The 18,838-nt window shown below is 33.2% G+C and overlaps 3 protein-coding genes and 1 non-coding gene across 4 annotated transcripts; 3 read left to right on the forward strand and 1 right to left on the reverse strand.

Moving 5' to 3' along the window:
- Window positions 1–435: 435 nt before the first annotated feature.
- LOC105649670 (phosphatidylinositol 4-phosphate 5-kinase MSS4-like protein) lies at window positions 436–2,103 on the reverse strand. The gene is made up of 2 exons (XM_089716508.1): window positions 967–2,103; window positions 436–868 (listed from the first exon to the last, which is right to left on the reverse strand). Exon 1 carries the CDS (start codon window positions 1,575–1,577, stop codon window positions 1,029–1,031), a length of 549 nt encoding a protein of 182 aa, XP_089572634.1. The 5' UTR covers window positions 1,578–2,103; the 3' UTR covers window positions 436–868; window positions 967–1,028.
- A 1,861-nt stretch (window positions 2,104–3,964) lies between these two features.
- On the forward strand, window positions 3,965–5,357 carry PEX7 (peroxin 7). Its single transcript, XM_012236387.4, has one exon. The coding sequence runs from the start codon at window positions 4,224–4,226 to the stop codon at window positions 5,178–5,180; it is 957 nt and encodes a 318-aa protein (XP_012091777.1). The 5' UTR covers window positions 3,965–4,223; the 3' UTR covers window positions 5,181–5,357.
- A 3,961-nt stretch (window positions 5,358–9,318) lies between these two features.
- LOC105649672 (F-box protein MAX2 homolog A) lies at window positions 9,319–12,262 on the forward strand. Its single transcript, XR_016318867.1, has one exon. It is a non-coding gene; the product is annotated as an F-box protein MAX2 homolog A (transcript).
- Window positions 12,263–15,231: 2,969 nt separating this feature from the next.
- On the forward strand, window positions 15,232–17,894 carry LOC105649673 (low-temperature-induced cysteine proteinase). The gene is made up of 5 exons (XM_012236390.3): window positions 15,232–15,790; window positions 16,200–16,432; window positions 16,538–16,675; window positions 16,766–17,305; window positions 17,462–17,894. Exons 1-5 carry the CDS (start codon window positions 15,250–15,252, stop codon window positions 17,603–17,605), a joined length of 1,596 nt encoding a protein of 531 aa, XP_012091780.2. The 5' UTR covers window positions 15,232–15,249; the 3' UTR covers window positions 17,606–17,894.
- The last annotated feature ends 944 nt before the right edge of the window (window positions 17,895–18,838 follow it).

Below are 18,838 nucleotides of genomic sequence, written 5' to 3' on the forward strand. Positions count from 1 at the left end.
ATATATATGAGCAGTTCTTGATTTAGTAAATCCCAGGATTCTTGGATGAATATTGGCGGCTTTTCATCAAAGAGCACGAGTCGGTTAAAACATGGGAACTGCTTCATTAATTAATTAAACCAAATCATTAGATATTTTTATTGTCATAATAATAAATTAAATGCATTATGAAATAATTTATTAGTGACAGGTAACAGGATGGAGAATACTTAATATTAGTAACACAAAAGCATAAAAAAAAAAAAAATTACAATTTAACTTTGGTTCACAAAGAAAAATCACAATTCTTGAAAATAGATATATATAGGAAAGTGATGCAAGCAATGTATCATAAAGAAAGACCAGTTATTTGAACTAAACATTTCAGATTTTCCATAAAAGAAAGACTTGAAAAGTTGAATAATGGGCAAAAATGTAATAATAAGAACTGAATGGTAGTGTAAAATCAATGCCACAATCATCTTTTGATTCTTATTGGAACAATGCACTTCACACAGTAGAAGTGGGATCTCTCTCTCACACAAACAGTGCTCTCTTACTCAACTCTTCACAGAAAATTAAAATAAGAAAAAGAAATGCTCAAGAAAATTTGCATCTCTCTCTCTTTAAATTTACAAAATTATTCCTTGAATTTCTGCTCTATTTTCATAATCAAAGCCACACTTTAATGATTATGAAGCTTAAAATTTATTAATTAACATTTACTTATGGCCTTGATGCATTAATATTACATTAATGGAGTAGCTAGCACGATCCCACCACAACTGTTTAAGATAGCTATCATCATCATCATCAATTTCCATACCTTGATCCATATATTTTTGATTATTACTCCTTCTTCTTCTTCTTCTCTATGCCTCTATATACACTAAAAAGAAAAACAAAATTTAAAGAAAAAATAAAGATGAAGAAAGGAAGAGAGAAATGAATAATAGACAATTCTTGAACCCTAATAGATATAAGAACCTTTTAAATGAATCACAAAAGAAAAATAAAAACCATAGCTCATCAACACCGTCCATCAATGTTCAACCATCATATGGGGTTTCAGATATGCTTTCTAAATGGGGCCTCCAAACTCCAACACGGCCTCTTCTTCGATCTCTCTGAGTTGATATCTTCTCCGATAATATTTCGGTTAAATATCGATCAGAAATGAGAAGGTTTGTCGTCATTGAAATGGAGTTGCTGAGGTTATTACTGCTAGAGATGTTGATTTGATTGCTACTATTATTATTCTCTCTTCTTTTCCTTCTTGCGCTTGAAGTTCTTGATCGTGGAGGTCTTTTTGACGTGGAGTCCGGAGTAGATGGGACTGGCATGAGAAAATAGATCTTCCCGCGTTGAAGCTCTGCGTCCGGTGGAACTATAACGATTTTAGGAACAACACCGTCGTCGGAGGAGGTCGGAGAAGAGGGTTTTTTCAAAACGTGCTTTGGATGTGCTTTCATTATCTCACTTGCTGTGATTGAGCCGCTAATCTCTTCAACTCTGCCATTAGAGTGTACTATGCGAATCACGTCCAGTGCTCCACATGGTAGAATGCAAGAAATGCAACACCTAATGGTATTCTTCATGGTTATACCTATTTTTGCTTGCTATAATTTACCTTTCCCTCTCTCTATGAGCCTTTCATAGAGAGAGAACAAGAAGGGGAGAGAAAGAGAGTTGAAGAAAGGTAGAAATATACGGAGTGAGAAAAGAAAAAAATTATAAATCAAGAAAAAGAAAAAGGACTTTCTTTTCTTTTCTTTTTTGAAAAAAGAAAAGAAAATGTTTGAGTATGATCAATCAGAATGAGAGAAGTGGAAATCAGTCACTTAAAAAGAACATGGAATATCAAATGATATATATGTATATATTTTGCTTTTTAGGAGGTGGGGGGAGGAGGAATTTTGGTAAGTTGCTTAGGATGAAATTCATGGCACGAATAATTGCACCTCACTCTGTACTTTGGCTTTTGGATCTATCATTTAGGGCCCCCTCTCCCTCTTCCCTTCCCACATAAACTCTAGCAATTGCATCACTGAGTTCTATAATTTTTGGGGTTGGCTCTGAAAGCTCATGGGTTAACACATGTTAGTGTATGATTGGGATAGACAAGTAAGCAAAGACAAGAGCCTGCTATAACTATAAAATGGGGGGTGATCCAAGACCATGTGTTTCAATCATGATTTGACAAGTGTCCACATTCAACTGAATCAGCCACTAACATTAGGTGGAGAGGCTAATTTGGTGGGGTCTTTGAGAAGTGAATTGGGTTTTTGAGAAAAAGAGAAAATCTTCTTTTGAGAGAGGTGAAGTTTTGATCTTTTCAATATCCTCAAGCAAGATCATGTGGGTTGTAACTTTCAATGGAAAGTGAAGTTTGATAGACTTCTTTTACTTCCTTTTTTTTTTCCTCCTCTATTGTGGATTTTAGGTTTTCTGAAGTGCTTTTGCTTTGACTCTAGGGATTCAATTCATTGTATTATTAAACATAGCCTTTTCTTTCTTATTAATTTATTTATTTTAATTCACACATATGCTCAAAAAGAAAAATACTTGAGGCCTCTAATAGTGCTTGATTCTCTTTTCCTTTTGCTTAAAAAAAAAAAAAAAAAGAAATAAAAGAAAAATTCTCCATCTCTTTAAGAAAGATTAGGTAAATGCAATGTCATTTTTCTACTTCTTTTCCATTTGAAGTAGTTAAGAGGTTCTCTCTTGTAAGTAAATCCAAAAAATGATGATAAGTAAGAATTTTTCTTATTCTCATCTCTTATATTATTAATATTATTATAATATGATAGATTTGATGTGCATAGTTTCATATTAATTGACATGTACATAAGAGTAATTGATTTGTGAGCCCACATAGAGATTTGCCACAACAAAACAAGCTAGTTAAAACTGTTTGTGTTCATTTTCTTCTTATTTAATCTTTTTGTAATGTCCCATCCAAAATATGGCCCATCCATTAAATGGCTGAGATGTAGATGTTAGTGGGTAACATGTGAACGATACAAGAGAGGGTCCATTCTCCATAGAAGGAGAGAAGAGGAAGAGGAAGAGGAAGAGGAAGGATAGAAGAAAGCCTTTCCCTCTCTACTCTCTATCTTGCTTTCCATTTCACATAATCTGAAATATTTTCACCTCAACCAAATCTCATTTTCGCACATTTATTTCATACTCATTTTAGACCGTCCAGAATTCCTGATATCTAAATTAAGAATTTTTAGATCATGACTGTATTATAGTAGCAGGTCTCAAGAACCTACACGGTTACTTGTATATTTACTGAAAGCAAAGTTTTCTCAAATTCCATTAATTGTATCAAATGCTAAAACCAGACATTTTCTACCAACTCTAACTAAAACTTGAGCCCACAGAGTTGGCATACGTACCAATATAATAATTTTGAGCTAGTGAATTCCAGGCTCCAGTTACTTCAATGTCAATATCATCAAACATCAAAATTTCTTTATAAAAAAGCAAATTTATAAATAAAAATCAGTAAAGTTCCAAATAAATCCAAACATCATAAATGAGCTTGTTTGGGGAAGGCTCCAAAAATTAGCCAGCTAGCTTAAATTTAACCGTATTCTAATTCTGCGGGATTCTGTCTAAATTCCGGTGTATTATATAAGAGTACAAGAATTCATCAAATCCACAGCAAAAATCCAATTATTGTTCCAACCTCCAAATCCTTCACGGTTTTCTAAAGTTGCATTCAAAGTTTCACAAAAATGTCAAACAAAAATATTTCATATCATCCAATTCTATTTATTGAAAAATGATTTTTTTATTTTAGAAAATATTTTCATTAAATTTAATTAAAAATTTATGAGATACATTTTGTATTATTATATCAATTTATTTTATTTATTTTTATTTTATTTTTTTTGGTTACATAACAAAACCATTAAATTGAAGATATTAAGGTTTTAATGATCTATTATGATAAAATATATTACTAACATTTGGACTCTTCCTGGGCCTTAAAGAACAGCGTGATCATTGACAAAGCCTTGAAGAAAAATTTTCCTGTTAAAATTGAAGCCCATATCACGCTAACTGCTTTTTCTTTTTAGGCCCATTAAAGGCGGATCCGATCCAAGCTTATCTCCAACAACCCACCCGAAAAGCTCTTTCGGTCGATTGTTTCGCTCTTCCCCAAGCTCCAATCGGATAATACAGAGCAACAGAACTGAATCGCCCATCACCAACTCATATCAACCGCCGCAATGCCGGTCTTCAAAACGCCGTTCAACGGCTACTCCGTCAAATTTAGTCCTTTCTACGAATCACGTCTCGCCGTCGCCACCGCCCAAAACTTCGGTATCCTTGGAAACGGCCGCATCCACGTGCTTTCTCTCCCTCCAACCCCTACCCTTCCCCTCTCCGAACTCGTCGCTTTTGACACTGCCGACGGCGTCTACGACATCGCCTGGTCCGAGTCCCATGAATCTCTCTTAGTTGCCGCCGTCGCTGATGGCTCTGTCAAGCTCTTCGATTCCGCTCTTCCTCCGGCGCAAAATCCTGTCCGTTCCCTCCAGGAACACACGCGCGAAGTCCATTCCGTTGACTACAATCCCACGCGCCGTGATTCCTTTATCACTTCCTCATGGGATGATACTATCAAGCTCTGGACTTTGGACCGTCCCGCCAGCATCCGTACATTCAAAGAACATGCGTATTGCGTCTACTCCGCCGCGTGGAACCCTAGGCATACCGATGTTTTTGCCTCTGCTTCCGGTGATTGTACGGTCAGAATTTGGGACGTACGCGAACCAGGGTCAACGATGATAATTCCGGGTCACGATTTCGAAATTTTATCTTGCGATTGGAATAAGTATGATGATTGTTGCGTCGCGACAGCTTCAGTGGACAAAAGCATTAAGGTTTGGGACGTGAGAAGCTACAGAGCGCCAATCACTGTGTTAAATGGGCATGGCTATGCTGTTAGGAAAGTGAAGTTTTCACCGCATCATAGGAATTTGATGGTGTCTTGCTCTTACGATATGACAGTGTGTATGTGGGATTATATGGTGGAGGATGCATTAGTTGGGAGGTACGATCACCACACAGAATTCGCAGTTGGAGTGGATTTGAGTGTTCTTGTTGAGGGATTAATGGCTAGTACTGGCTGGGATGAGCTGGTTTATGTTTGGCAGCATGGGACAGACCCCAGAGCACCTTGATAGGGAAGTGTTTTCTACTTGTTCTTGTTGTGATATTTGCTGTTAGAGTTGCATTTTCTATAGGGAAAAGCATTAAAGTGATGCTTTTTGGGGATAATGGTGACATTTATGATGAATAATTTGCTGAATGATCCCCTGTATGTCATTTTTAATAATGCAAAAGGTTTTATATCTTGATTTGCGCTTTCCTGAGTTCTGGTAATTGTATCTTGGTTAAGCATTTATTCTATTGCGTTGGATGTGATCATATTCCTCAGAGTTTGCTCCGTGCATTTTGTTTGCAAATTAAAGTATATGGTACATGTTTAGATTTGTTTCTGCATAGGTTTTGGGGAATAAAATCATCTTGTCATTTTAAAGAAGCAATTAAGTTTGTCATTTATAATAATTAAGAAAGGAAAACTCTCCAAGCATGGATTTTTTGTAAAAGCGAATGAGTAGGCAAGTTTAATGAGAAGATGGTAGCAGCAATTCTATTGAGATTATCAATGATACAAATAACTACTACCATCTTCCTGAAGCTTGAGCTCTCCATTTCCAAACGAATTGTCTCAATATAAGATGGTGTGACATGCCTCATCAGACTTTCAAATTCTGAATTCACCGGTGGTTCATGTAATTGGGCAAGGATGGTGTGCAAGAGGTTTGGGGTTTATGTTATTTGCAAGGATCATGCTTGTGAACATTTCATTATAGACATGGGAATTCTTATCATGCCTTTGTTTATTGCAGCATCAATAGAGCTTAGGGGAAGATAATTCTTAATGTGGGAGAGTACCTTCTACAGTTACAAGAACTGATGGACATAAAAATGTAATTGCAAAAATTCATGAAAAGAAGTTCAGGAGAACTAATGATAGATGCAAAAACATCAACAGAAAGGATGTAATGCAGTACCAGTACTATAAAATTTTGCAGCTCAACAGAAATTGCAGTTTAAATTTTTTGCTCTGATCAACTGAAATATCGAAGTTAGGTTTATATGTTTGATTATTATAACTCATCCTTTTCCTGTTTATTACATATTATTATTGCTAGAAGTCATGTTTGAAGAAATTCATGGTAAGATGGCTTTTCACGTAATGATCTGGTGTTACCAAAGTCATCTCCTCAAGTTTCATTGTCTTGATTATTGTGGTTTGATTTTACCCAAGCAGGCGCTAGAATGCACTTAATCATTTCGAACATTAATATGCATTTGATCGATTTCGTGTCTATGTAAACATGGAAGCAAGTGAAGTTTATTGATTATCATAAGTTGATTTTAAAAATAAATAAACAAATTTGAATGTTGTGAATTGTTTATTAGCTCTTGCACGAATGAATTCATCACTTGACTGGTTTATGTAAGCACTTAGCAGCAGCATCTTAATGCTTTACATTTTAAGGCAAATGAAAAGGACATCTCTCCACTTGGGAATGGAGAGAAAAGATAACAAAAAGAAAGAGAGAGAGATTGTGGATAATTCTTCTATACGGTGATGTGACGAAATCCTTTTTTTCTGATTTTGGGTCTAATAGGGGAAGCTAGCTGTGTATTTTTTCTTGAATGTGGTAGCTGGGCTTGTTGTGTCATTCAGATCATCTTATGATTTGTTTGTTCCATCTGTTAATCATTTCTCATAGTTCATATTTGGATTTTGGATTGATTTAAAGAGAACTCCTGTGTTTTTACAAGATAAGGTTCCCCATTCTTTTGACATTTTTGATTATTATCCCTTCTTATTGGTTTTTTTTTTTTCTTTTTCTATTGATGTGATATAGATATACTTTTTATTATTTGTTATTCCCTCATAAAATTAGGCAAGCAACTATTGATAAAAACGGAAAAATTATAAATTTCCTCCTAATTTCGAACTCAAAGCTTGATTTACAAGAGCTGTAAATATCAATAGAATTTTTTTTTTTTAAAAAAAAAGATAAACTACTATTTAGTTGGCAAAACTAATTACTTCATCTTTCTATTTTCAGAAATAGATAAATACGTCTTTGTAATTTTTAAAAATTAGAGGAGGCCAAACCAAACAAAACAAATTCTTTACACTATTCATAGGTAAAATTTTTGAATTTCTTTTTGAGTTTAGGCTTCCAGTCCCCCCTCCCTCTGTCCTGGCAAGGCAGAAAATGCTACAATTCAAGTAGACTTATGGGTTGGGCTATCCTTATTGGACTTTGATTTATGTCTGAAAATTATAATTGTGTTAGATCTCCATAATGTACTCTTTTTGAGACACAGTTTTGGAACATTACATGTCCATTGCTTGAAATTTAAGATGGTTTCTTTTTTCCCAACCTGAAAAAAAGAAAAATATGCGACTGATTGCATTGATGGGTATATATCTTCTTCTATTTAATCTGCTTTTTGTGGTGACAGAATATAAAGATTTTAATCGATCCTATCTATTAAAAAGATTATTATTCGTATCAAATTAAAGCCATATCTTATGCAGAATCCAAAGCTTCATAAAGGGTGATTTACCATTCTAAAATTAATGGATTAGGGTTTCAGTTATTTATATCTATAATATAAATTTATATATAAGAAATTAAAAGTATCAGCAACGTACAATTTGATTAGCCAAAGCGAAATATATTTTTAGATAAATTTTATTCACAAAATCAATGATTGAAACGTGAAATTATTAGTGTTATAAAGATTTTATTATCTGTCTAAACGAAAAATATTCATATATTTTAAAATATATATATGATAAAATATGAAGTCTTCCTCAAGAGGATAGACTTCACATCACCACCAACTTTTTTTCCAAAAACAAACATGTCAAAGTACATTATTACTAATTTTTTTCTCTCTAAAGGAACATTCACCATAATTACATACATGGAACCTGCATTATATTCATTCACTTCTCCTCCTTTGATACTTTAATTTTATGGGTCATTTTAGCACTGTCGGCTACCAGAAGAGTACCTTAAACTTAGTGGCTGCGATTTAACGGACGGTTGGAATTGGATATATAAAAGAGAAATGGATAGGGCCAGCGGTTGTCATTTCAGATGGAAACCAAGTACATTTTTCTTCAAAACGGTGTTCAGACCACAAACATTTGTCACCAAGCTTATATCTGTTTAATTTAATGGATAAAATCTCTAAGCAACAAATTAATTTCTCTGACAAAGTTTAGCCCAAGACAGTTGTGAGAAAAGAAAATTCCCAATCCCCTCTTATGGTTGAAGGAACTCATCAAGAATCATGACGTTCATGTACTGTCTGGTTCATTTTAAGACACAGATCTCCGTTATCCACAAATTTATATATATATATATATAGATAATGCCAAAGCAGAAAATGCCATAAAAATGTGGATAATGGATAACAGAATGGTGATGTCAATGTCAAGTTATCTATATAAAACAGTCGTAGTCTTCAATTTTCTTTTAATCTTGTCAATGAATATATGATTTTCTGAATTTTTAAACCATTCCAAACTTGAGTTTTTTTAATTGTTTCTCAGAAATTAATAAAGAAAATTTAATTATTTCTTTAACAACAACAAGATCATTTCAAAAGAATAAAATTTGATGCTAATAACAGTATTATTCAGTGCATAAAATTCCTAACAATAAATTTTGTTAACATTATTACTAACATTTGATAATATAATTAATATACGACCATATTATTAACATATTGTTATAAATAATATATGTATTATTAATAAATTAAAATAATAATGCAGATGATGATATACTTATCACCGAGTAATTAAGGCTTTGTTTCCCGAAAATATCATATAAAAAAATAATATCATTCACAAATAATTAAGGATTTGTTTGGAAAAAAAGTGAGAAAAGAAAAAAAAAATGGAGAAAAACAAAAAGAGAGAGAGAATATAAAAGTGGTAGAACTCTAGCTTAATTGGAAATATGATGTTAAATGAGGAAAAGAACAAGAACCTATCTACAGACAGGAGGCGTAAACATCAAATTAATATGGGTATGTCCCTTTCATCGAAAAAAAAAAACAATAAATAATAATAAAGGATGATAATTTTTTAAAATATCATTTATATTTATTGAATTTTTTCATTCCTCATGATGTTTAGATAATTTTAGATAGAAAAAGTCGTATATTTTCAATAATATATTTTATGGGAGATAAATGGGACAAGTTGCATATTTGCAGGCAAGGGACGAACAAACCAGCTCTACTGGAGTAATCTAAAGAACAATATACCATGATATTTTCTAAAACAAGAAAAAAATAGTGTAAACGAAAATGTCAAAAGAAAATAAAAAGAAATAATAAAGGAGGAGTGGATGATGATCAACACGAGCACCGTTTAGGGCAAGTAGAAACCCACCAACTACTTGCATCTCACACCAATGCCATACTACTGTTTAGTCTCCTATTATGTCTTTATCTCCAACCCTACATGTCTTCTCCTTCCTCTTCTTCCCACTGGCTCTCATACTCTAAAAGCCCCTATAATTATCTTCTTCCTTGCAGGTCTTCTCCCTCTTTTCCCTTATTCTTTAAGTCGAGCTAATCGTAACTTTATCTTCATCCTCACAATTGCAATTCATCTGCATGAGACCCTCTTTCTCTCTCTTCAGGCTTCCACCCAGTTTATCAGGATTCTCTTTCTTTTATGTATGTCTTCGTTCTTGAATCTTCTGAACCAGGTTTAGTTAATATCCTTTGTATTTGTTATTTTCATTTTCAGACCACATAAATACTGCCTTTACTCTCTCCTACAAGTTTCCAATTTGTTTTTTTGAATCTTATCTCTAAACCTTTCGGGTTTTTTACATAATATAACATATGTATTTGTCCACATAAGGGTTTTACCTATATGTTAGTCATAGTCTTTAGGTCACGTTTAAAATGGCTAGAACCCCAACCAATGTTCATTTTCATGATATCCCGGATGCAATTCTTTTTAATATATTCTCTTTGATCCTTGACACTCGTTCTCGTAATTCAATGTCTCTTGTTTGTGTCAAATGGCATTTGATAGAACGCTTAACTCGCACTTCTCTTACTCTGCGAGGCAATTTGCGTGACCTCTTTCTACTACCAACTTGTTTTCGATCTGTTACAAATCTTGACCTCTCTTTGCTTTCTCCATGGGGTCATCCTATTTTTGATTCTTCTCCAGATCCTCTTCTTATTGCTCAGCTTATTCGGAGGGCTTTTCCTTGTGTTGTTTCTCTTACTGTTTACGCAAGAAATCCTTTAACTCTTCAACTTCTAGCTCCTCAATGGCCTGCTTTGACCAATGTCAAACTAGTTCGTTGGCATACGCGACCACCTGCGCCTCCTGGTTCTGATTTTGTTTCATTATTTGAAAATAACCATTCACTCGCTTCTCTTGATCTCTCTCATTTTTACTGCTGGACTCAAGATTTACCACCAGCTCTTGAAGCATACCCTTCTACTTCTGTATCTTTGACGCATCTTAATATTCTTACTGCTGAGGGATTTAAATCCCATGAGCTTCTTGCCATTTCTAAAGCTTGTCCAAATTTAAGCAAATTGCTCACGACTTGTATATTTGATCACAGATTCATTGGTTTTATTGGAGATGAAACCCTTCTTTCTCTTGCTTCCAATTGTCCTCGTCTTTCTCTGCTTCACCTTATTGACTCAAGTTCTCTATCTGATACTAGAGGTGACCCGGATGATGAAGGATATACTTTTGAGGATGCGAGAATCAACCATACTGCGCTCACAGACATGTTTGCTGGATTGCCATTGCTTGAAGAATTAGTTCTTGATGTTTGTCATAATGTTAGAGAAACTTGGCCAGCATTGGAAATGCTTAATTCCAAATGTCTAAGGCTTAAATCGTTAAAATTAGGGCAATTTCATGGGATCTGTAGAGAAATATTAGATGCTCGACCAGAAGGGATTGCCGCTTGTGGCAGATTGGAATCATTATCAATCAAGAATTCAGCTGATTTGACTGATTCTAGTCTTATAGCAATCTCTTTTGGCTGCCCAAGACTCTCCAAGTTCGAAATTCAAGGTTGCAAGAAAATAACCGAAATGGGCATCAATAAACTGGCTTCCATTCTTCAAAAAACTTTAGTTCATGTGAAAATATCTTGCTGTAAGCTTCTCAATACTGTCTGCTCACTACGGGCTCTGGAACCAATTCAAGACAAGATTCAAAGACTACATATAGATTGTGTCTGGGAAAATGTTGCAAACAGTACTGGGGCTAGCAGTTCAAGTAAATATATTGGAATCAAACCAGAAAAGAGAACTGGCAGTTGGGAAGAAACAAGATTATCATCAAGAAAGAAAAGCAAGAAATGCAATGGCAATGACTACTCCCCCAGTTCATGGGCAAGACTAGAATTTCTTTCCATTTGGATCGCCGTAGGTGAATTACTAACACCGTTGACATCGTCAGGATTGGAGAATTGTCCTGTCTTAAAAGAAATTAAAATAAAAGTGGAAGGTGATTGCAGGCTTAGGCCAAAGCCTGAAAATGATGCATTTGGGTTAAGCTCACTTGCTTGCTATCCTCGGCTTTCGAAAATGAATCTAGATTGTGGATCTGCAATAGGCTTTGCTCTTACTGCTCCTTCAGGATTAGCAGATTTAAGTCCTTGGGAGAGGTTTTACTTAAAAGGGATTGGTAATTTGAATCTTACAGAACTTGATTATTGGCCTCCACAGGATACAGATGTTAATCAAAGAAGCTTAACTCTCCCTGCAGCAGGATTGTTAGCTCAATGTGAGAGGTTAAGAAAGTTATTCATCCATGGCACCGCTAACGAACATTTTATGATGTTTCTGTTGAAAATTCCTACTCTTAGAGATGTTCAGTTTAGAGAAGATTACTACCCAGCACCTGAGAATGATACATACACCGAAATGAGAATAGACTCTTGTTCTCGATTAGAAGACGCCTTAAACAGGCGCAGAGTTCCTGACTAATAGTTACACACAATTAAGTAGTTTCTGATAAACCTGAAGCTGTTAATTTCTTTGACTCGCTTATGTCTGTTTTTTGTTGCTTTGTTTGAAGATTGGACCGGATTGTAAATACCATAAATTTATGTTACGTGTCAAGAAATAATAATAATAATAATAATAAACTTCTCAAGTGACGAGCCGTCAACAAAAGCAGTCGATTTTGTCGGTTCTTTCGTTGGTTTCTATCCATTGGGTTTTTCTGATTTATTTTTAGTCACAAAATAGATATTAATAATAAATTTAATATCCAAAAATGTCCTATAACTTTAAAAAGCCAAAATAAAAAAAATATATATATAATAATTTTGTGAACGAAGATATCTCAATCGAATAAAAAAGTCCTTATTGGTGATGTCAAAGTGTAATCACCAGTACAATTTCCAGTGGGAGCAGTGGCGGGCGGTGCCACATAGAAGCTAGACCCCACTCGAAATATTGTTCTCTTTTATATGTATGTATTGACAATTTTCACCCTATTAGACTTAACAATTTAATCCTATTAATTCTCACAATTTGACTTTACTAAATTATTTTCACTTCTTAATTTTCAGAAATCATCTTTTATAATAAAAAAAATATATCTTTAAAGCATGTGAATAAATAGAAAAGAAAAGCCTTTAAAGTCAAAAAAGCTAATAGCTAAATCAAAAATGATTTTTAATTTTATATTTTCAAGGTATAGTTATTAATAATAAAGAAAATCTCTATTATTTTTTTGAAATTATTTATGTATATTTTTTTAAATAAAATTGACCACTCATTTCATTCTCTAACTCCACCGCTGAGTGCCAAGATACAATTTGCACTGACGAAACGCCAAAATGGCAGTTTATATGTATAGATGAGGCCTTTCTAACACCAGAAGCAATTAAATAAAATATTACAAAACTAAGGATTGGTGTAGTCACAGAAAATGGTTTTTTGTTTCTATTTTTTATTTTCTAAGAAAATAATTTTTTTGGAAAATGAAAACTAGAAAATACAAAATGAAATATATATTCATTTAATAATAATAATAAATTATATTTTAATTTAATTTTATAAACATTATTCATAATTTTTATAATACAAAATAAATTTAAAAGTTTTTATATAAAAGTTTTTGAATTTTTATTATTGATTATTTATAATTATGATTATGATTTAAGTCAATTAATATAATTATAATTTAAGTCAAATCAGTTTGTCTTCTTAGTATAATTGAGATTTATGAGCTCGAGTTTTTTTTAAATCGCAATAGTTTTCATTAATTTAATAAGTCGAAAGAAAGGTTATACTTGCTGTATAGTCTATGTATGTTATTTCGGCAGTTAGAACTCTTAACGTTAATGTGTTAATGTTAATTATGGTTTAGTTAATGTTAATGTGTCTCTTTCCTTAATTAATTTGTTTGTTTCGATTTGTTGCCATAAAAAGCCTGTTATTATTAGAACGCTAGGCCCAAATTGTATTTGATTGGGCCAGCCTTACACTCTCCCTAGGGAAATCCATATCGAAGCCCACCAGCCCAACTGGTGGAAGCAAAGAAAAATTTTTTCTGCCTTGGAATTTTCGCAATAATAAATAACATAAATACAAGAAACACAAATAATAATATGGGAAAAACATTGCGCATGTAAAATGCTGCTCAATGCATTCAATAAATTTATATAATATTCTTCTAAAAAAATTTTAATCTGATTTTTTATTTCCTCATTTATAATTATTTAATTAACACGTAAATAATTATAAAATTAATTTCAATTTACATTCAGAATGATATTCAATCTTTAAAATAAAAAAAAAAATCATCAATTTAGCTTAAATCTAAAAGTTTTTATATAAAATGGGATACAATAATTATGGATCTTTGCAAAAACGTGTTTGAGCATCTAATTGGCACCAAATTATTAATTTAATAATTTGTTCACATTTTACATTTGGTAACCAAATAGAAAATGTAGTTGCCTTGGTTTGGTTTAGGAGTTATTAATATTGGGGGAAAAAAAAAAAAAAACAGACTGGCGATGTTTAAAAACTCAATTTGGCAAAAAGTGAATTGTACCTAACAGTTCACTGCAAGATAGGACTAGTAGATTGTTAAACTTATGCAAAAATATCTCTACTACGTCACATTCATTTATTTATATTTTTAGATTAATCAACTAACAAAATCAATTATATTTTATTTAAAGTAGGGTGAGCAGGTCAGGGTTGAAGAAGATGTCCCACACCACCATTTGTTCCTTTTTAATATAACATTTTACAATAATTAAACCAAAGCTGCAACTTCATCTCATAAGTTTATTAATAATTATTTATTATTTCTTAGCCCTTAAGAAATTATTTATTTACTTGATAACTGTAGGCCCTAATTTTTCATATCCAAACTTATTTATTCCCTTCGTATGTGTTGCAAAAAAAAATTTTGGCAAGATTTGCATTTTACACCTACTGCAAAATATGTTATTCGCAGTTAAGATATTCATATAAATATAAAAATATATATAAATATATTCATTATATATCTTATTTTTATAAAAAAAAGGTGCGAAATACTCAAAAAATGCTATAAAATAAAAAATTATCCAAAATCAGCTAAATAACGTGCTAAATTATATTTTTATAAAAAAAAAAAAGAAAAGAAAAAAGAAGGCGGATAAGATTAAAGCCATACCTTATCCAAAATTGGGCCTCAGCCCAATAATACATCATGGCACCAGTTTCACATTAGATTTGACCGTTAGATACTATTTGCCTCTCAAGCTCTACTCCGAAGTCAACGTGTCCGAAACTCTGAATTGCAGACAAACGACACCAAACACCAAACTAATTTGGTTATCTTAACTATAAAATATTTTGACCTATGGGTGTATAATATATATTAAATTTTAAAACCAAATCCCTCAACTTCATAGTTACCAAATCACCCCTCCAATCCTCCCAATCATTTTCTAAAGTCGATCCTGTTTCTGTCAATTAAATACAAAAATCACATTTCTACCTTTCCTTCAAAAATTTTTTTTCTTTTTTAAATTTGGGGGGAGAAATTTTTTTTTTTTTTTTTAAATGGAGGATATGTTGCTCTGACTGGTAGGCCGGGAGTAAGACCATGTTTCGAAACTTATAAACACTATAATGACAGATCAAAACCCAATCGGCCACTGCTTAGTGATAAAGAGAAAAATGAGTTTCCAAAAGTTGGGATTAGCAATCGTTTTTCTGGTTTTATCTTTAGTGCCACTAACCTGCTTCTCTTTTAGCCTCCCAAGCGAGTACTCTATAGTTGGAAACGACCTTCATGAGCTGCTTTCTCACGAACGGGTGATCGAGCTGTTTCAACAATGGAAACTGGAGCACAAAAAGATTTACAAGCACGCAGAAGAGGCAGAAAAGAGGCTCGAAAATTTTCGAAGGAATTTAAAGTATGTGATAGAGAAGAATGCGAAGAATGCAGAGATGGGTACAGGATTTAAAGTTGGATTGAACAAATTTGCAGATTTGAGTAATGAGGAGTTTAAGCAAACGTATCTGTCGAAAGTGAAAAAACCTATCAGTAAAAAGAAAAATACAATGATGACTACCGGACAGAGAAATTTGCAGGCTTGTGAGGCGCCTTCTAGCTTGGATTGGAGGAAGAAGGGAGTTGTCACTCCAATAAAGAACCAAGGAAATTGTGGTAATTTTCTATAATTTCTCCCTCTTATATATATTACATATGTACATATATGCATACTTGATGTATATGTGAAGGCATAAGACACCATAAATGATATGACAGGTTTTAGATAACTTAAAATCTAAAGTAAAAAGTACTTTGATGCTAAAGAGAATAAAAAAAAACGTAAATATATTCATAGGTATAGGTTGAAGTGATACAACATACTTGAGTTTAACATATGATTTAATCGTTCATAAAAAATAATTGAAAGAAAAGAAAAAAAGGCAGATGCCCTTTTATTATTCATAAACTGGCTTTCCTGTTATTATTCACTTACCAAGACGTAATCCTAGTTAACATTAGGATAATAATGTGGGAAATTATCTTCATTTTGGTGTACTTCAACTAGATTGATATTTGTTTACAGGAAGTTGTTGGTCATTCTCTGTAACTGGCGCCATAGAAGGAATAAACGCCATAGTTACTGGTGACCTAATTAGCCTTTCAGAACAAGAACTTGTAGATTGTGATACCACCAATTTCGGATGTGATGGAGGCTATATGGACTACGGTTTTGAATGGGTTATTAACAACGGTGGGATTGACACAGAAGCGAATTATCCATATACTGGTGTAAATGGGACCTGCAATATCACCAAGGTTTCTTTCTTATCTAAAATCTTATTTACCCATATACCCAATGCGAACATGATTTAAAACCTTAATCTGTTGTGTGTCTCATTAATGATCTTTTTGTTTGATCAGGAGGAAATGAAAATTGTTACCGTTGATGGGTACGAGGATGTAGCTAAATCAGACAGTGCCCTGTTCTGTGCTACAGCTCAGCAACCTGTTTCTGTGGGTATGGATGGTTCTGCAGAAGATTTTCAATTGTATACAAGTGTAAGTCTTTTTGTTCGTTTCATGAGTACAATTAAAAAGATAATTACTATAGAAGTGTTTGATAAAATGGAAATGATGTGATATGATCAGGGGATTTATGATGGTAATTGCTCCAGTAATCCAGACGACATTGATCATGCCGTTTTGATCATTGGGTATGGATCTGAAGGTGATGAAGATTATTGGATAGTGAAAAATTCGTGGGGTACTGACTGGGGTATCGATGGATACTTTTATTTAAGAAGGAATACTGATTTAACATATGGCGTTTGTGCTGTTAATGCAATGGCTTCTTATCCTACTAAACAATCCTCTGCTCCATCTCCAACAAGTCCTCCTTCACCACTATCACCTCCTCCACCACCATCACTACCACCACCACCTCCTCCGACACCAGTGCCTCCACCTCCGACACCAGTGCCTCCACCTCCTCCTCCTTCACCAAGTGAATGTGGAGATTTCTCTTACTGTCCAAGCGGTGAAACATGTTGTTGCTTTCTTGAAATCTTTGATATCTGTTGGGCATATAGTTGCTGTCCTTTTGAGAATGCTGTATGCTGCCCTGATTCATTAGATTGCTGCCCTAGTGATTACCCTATTTGTGATGTTGTGGAAGGCCTCTGCCTCCAGGTAAGAATCGTCAATTTAATACTCCCCATTTCACATATATAAGTCGGTTTAGAGTAATTTTATTGTCTGTAAATATAAGTAGTTTTTAAATATTGTCAATTCAAACAGTAGCATTAAATACACCTTAGTTAATTGTTTATTGAAATTGTGTAACAGAACCCAGGAGATTACTTGGGAGTTGCTTCCAGGAAGCGGCATATGGCTAAGCACAAGCTTCCCTGGAGTAAAAAAGAGCAAAGCAAACGACAGACTTACCAACCTCTCGTGTGGAAGAGGAACCCTTTCGCTGCAATTCGCTGAAAAATAATGTGATTTTCTTATTAATTTAAAGTTGTTTCATTGCAACTTTTTGAATGATCCTATTACAAAAAAAACTTATGTTTTATAAATATTATTAGGGGAAAATTTGCAATGTGTGTTCCATTTGGATTATGGTTTTTTGATTTTGAATTAAAGATTGGTTTCCCTTATTATATATGTCTTGCAGCTTTTTGCAAGCCAAAAATTCAGTATTGTTGTCAAGGCCTTGTAATAAACCTTACTAAATGGGTTTTTAATTAAAATAAACAAATCATTTTTCCATTTGAAATTTACAATCTCATGTAGAGGTTTTGTATATGAAAAGCATGCAGTTGATCAAAACAACAAATGATATTAAAGTATTGTATTCATCAAATAAGTTTAGGCATTGTTTTTACTTTAAAAAATCACTATGATGCCTTTAATTTTTACTTTGATCTTATATTGTCAAGCCTCTCTTTATAAAAGTTAAAAACCGTTATAATTGTTTCTTGAAAAAGAGGAATAAAAATGTTTATCAAGATATAATTTAAGAATCCAAATTTATATTATCATACTTTAAATGATTAAATTTAAAAAAATCATTATAGTTTTTTCATTTTCAATTGGGAATAAAAGTTAATTCAAAAGAAATATCCAACATAAGCTCAAAGTAAAAACTAGGAGCATCATAGTTATTTCTCAAAAATAAATGTACAATATTATTAATTAATAGATAAGTTAGGTATCTTGATTTATTTTACCCTTAAAAAAACTGAATATAAACGAAGATCAAGATTAATGTGCTTTTACAAGAAATATAATATTAAAGAAAATGACTGATGTTTATGTCTGGCACTGTACTAATTTGCAGGCCAATACTTTTTATTGGCGACTGTCCGTGGGATACTTTATTTCCAAATTCTATTTGGCTCCTGTGAAAACAAACAAATAAGTTTGTTTTTCATCTGAATAGGGCCAAGGTATTTACTTCGAAACCATTCTTGGTTGGTAAGGCCTTGGAGATTCGACAAGCTTGGGATTCTCTTGGACTTAACAAGTCAGATGGTGTGAAGTTATGCATGCGTTTCATCTCTTGCAGCCTTGTGTTGGAGTTTTCAGAAGTGATAATGCATTAGAAGCTGAATTTTGGGGTGTTTACTATGCTCTCAAAATCGCTTGGGATCAAGAATGGAGGCAGCTAATTGTGTAAACTGACTGTCAGGCTGTAGTGGACAGCATTTCTGGTCAGGG

The sequence above is a fragment of the Jatropha curcas genome, chromosome 11, assembly GCF_041381405.1.
Source record: "Jatropha curcas cultivar XTBG-Jc1 chromosome 11, XTBG_Jcur_1.0, whole genome shotgun sequence".
NCBI classification, from domain to species: domain Eukaryota; kingdom Viridiplantae; phylum Streptophyta; class Magnoliopsida; order Malpighiales; family Euphorbiaceae; genus Jatropha; species Jatropha curcas.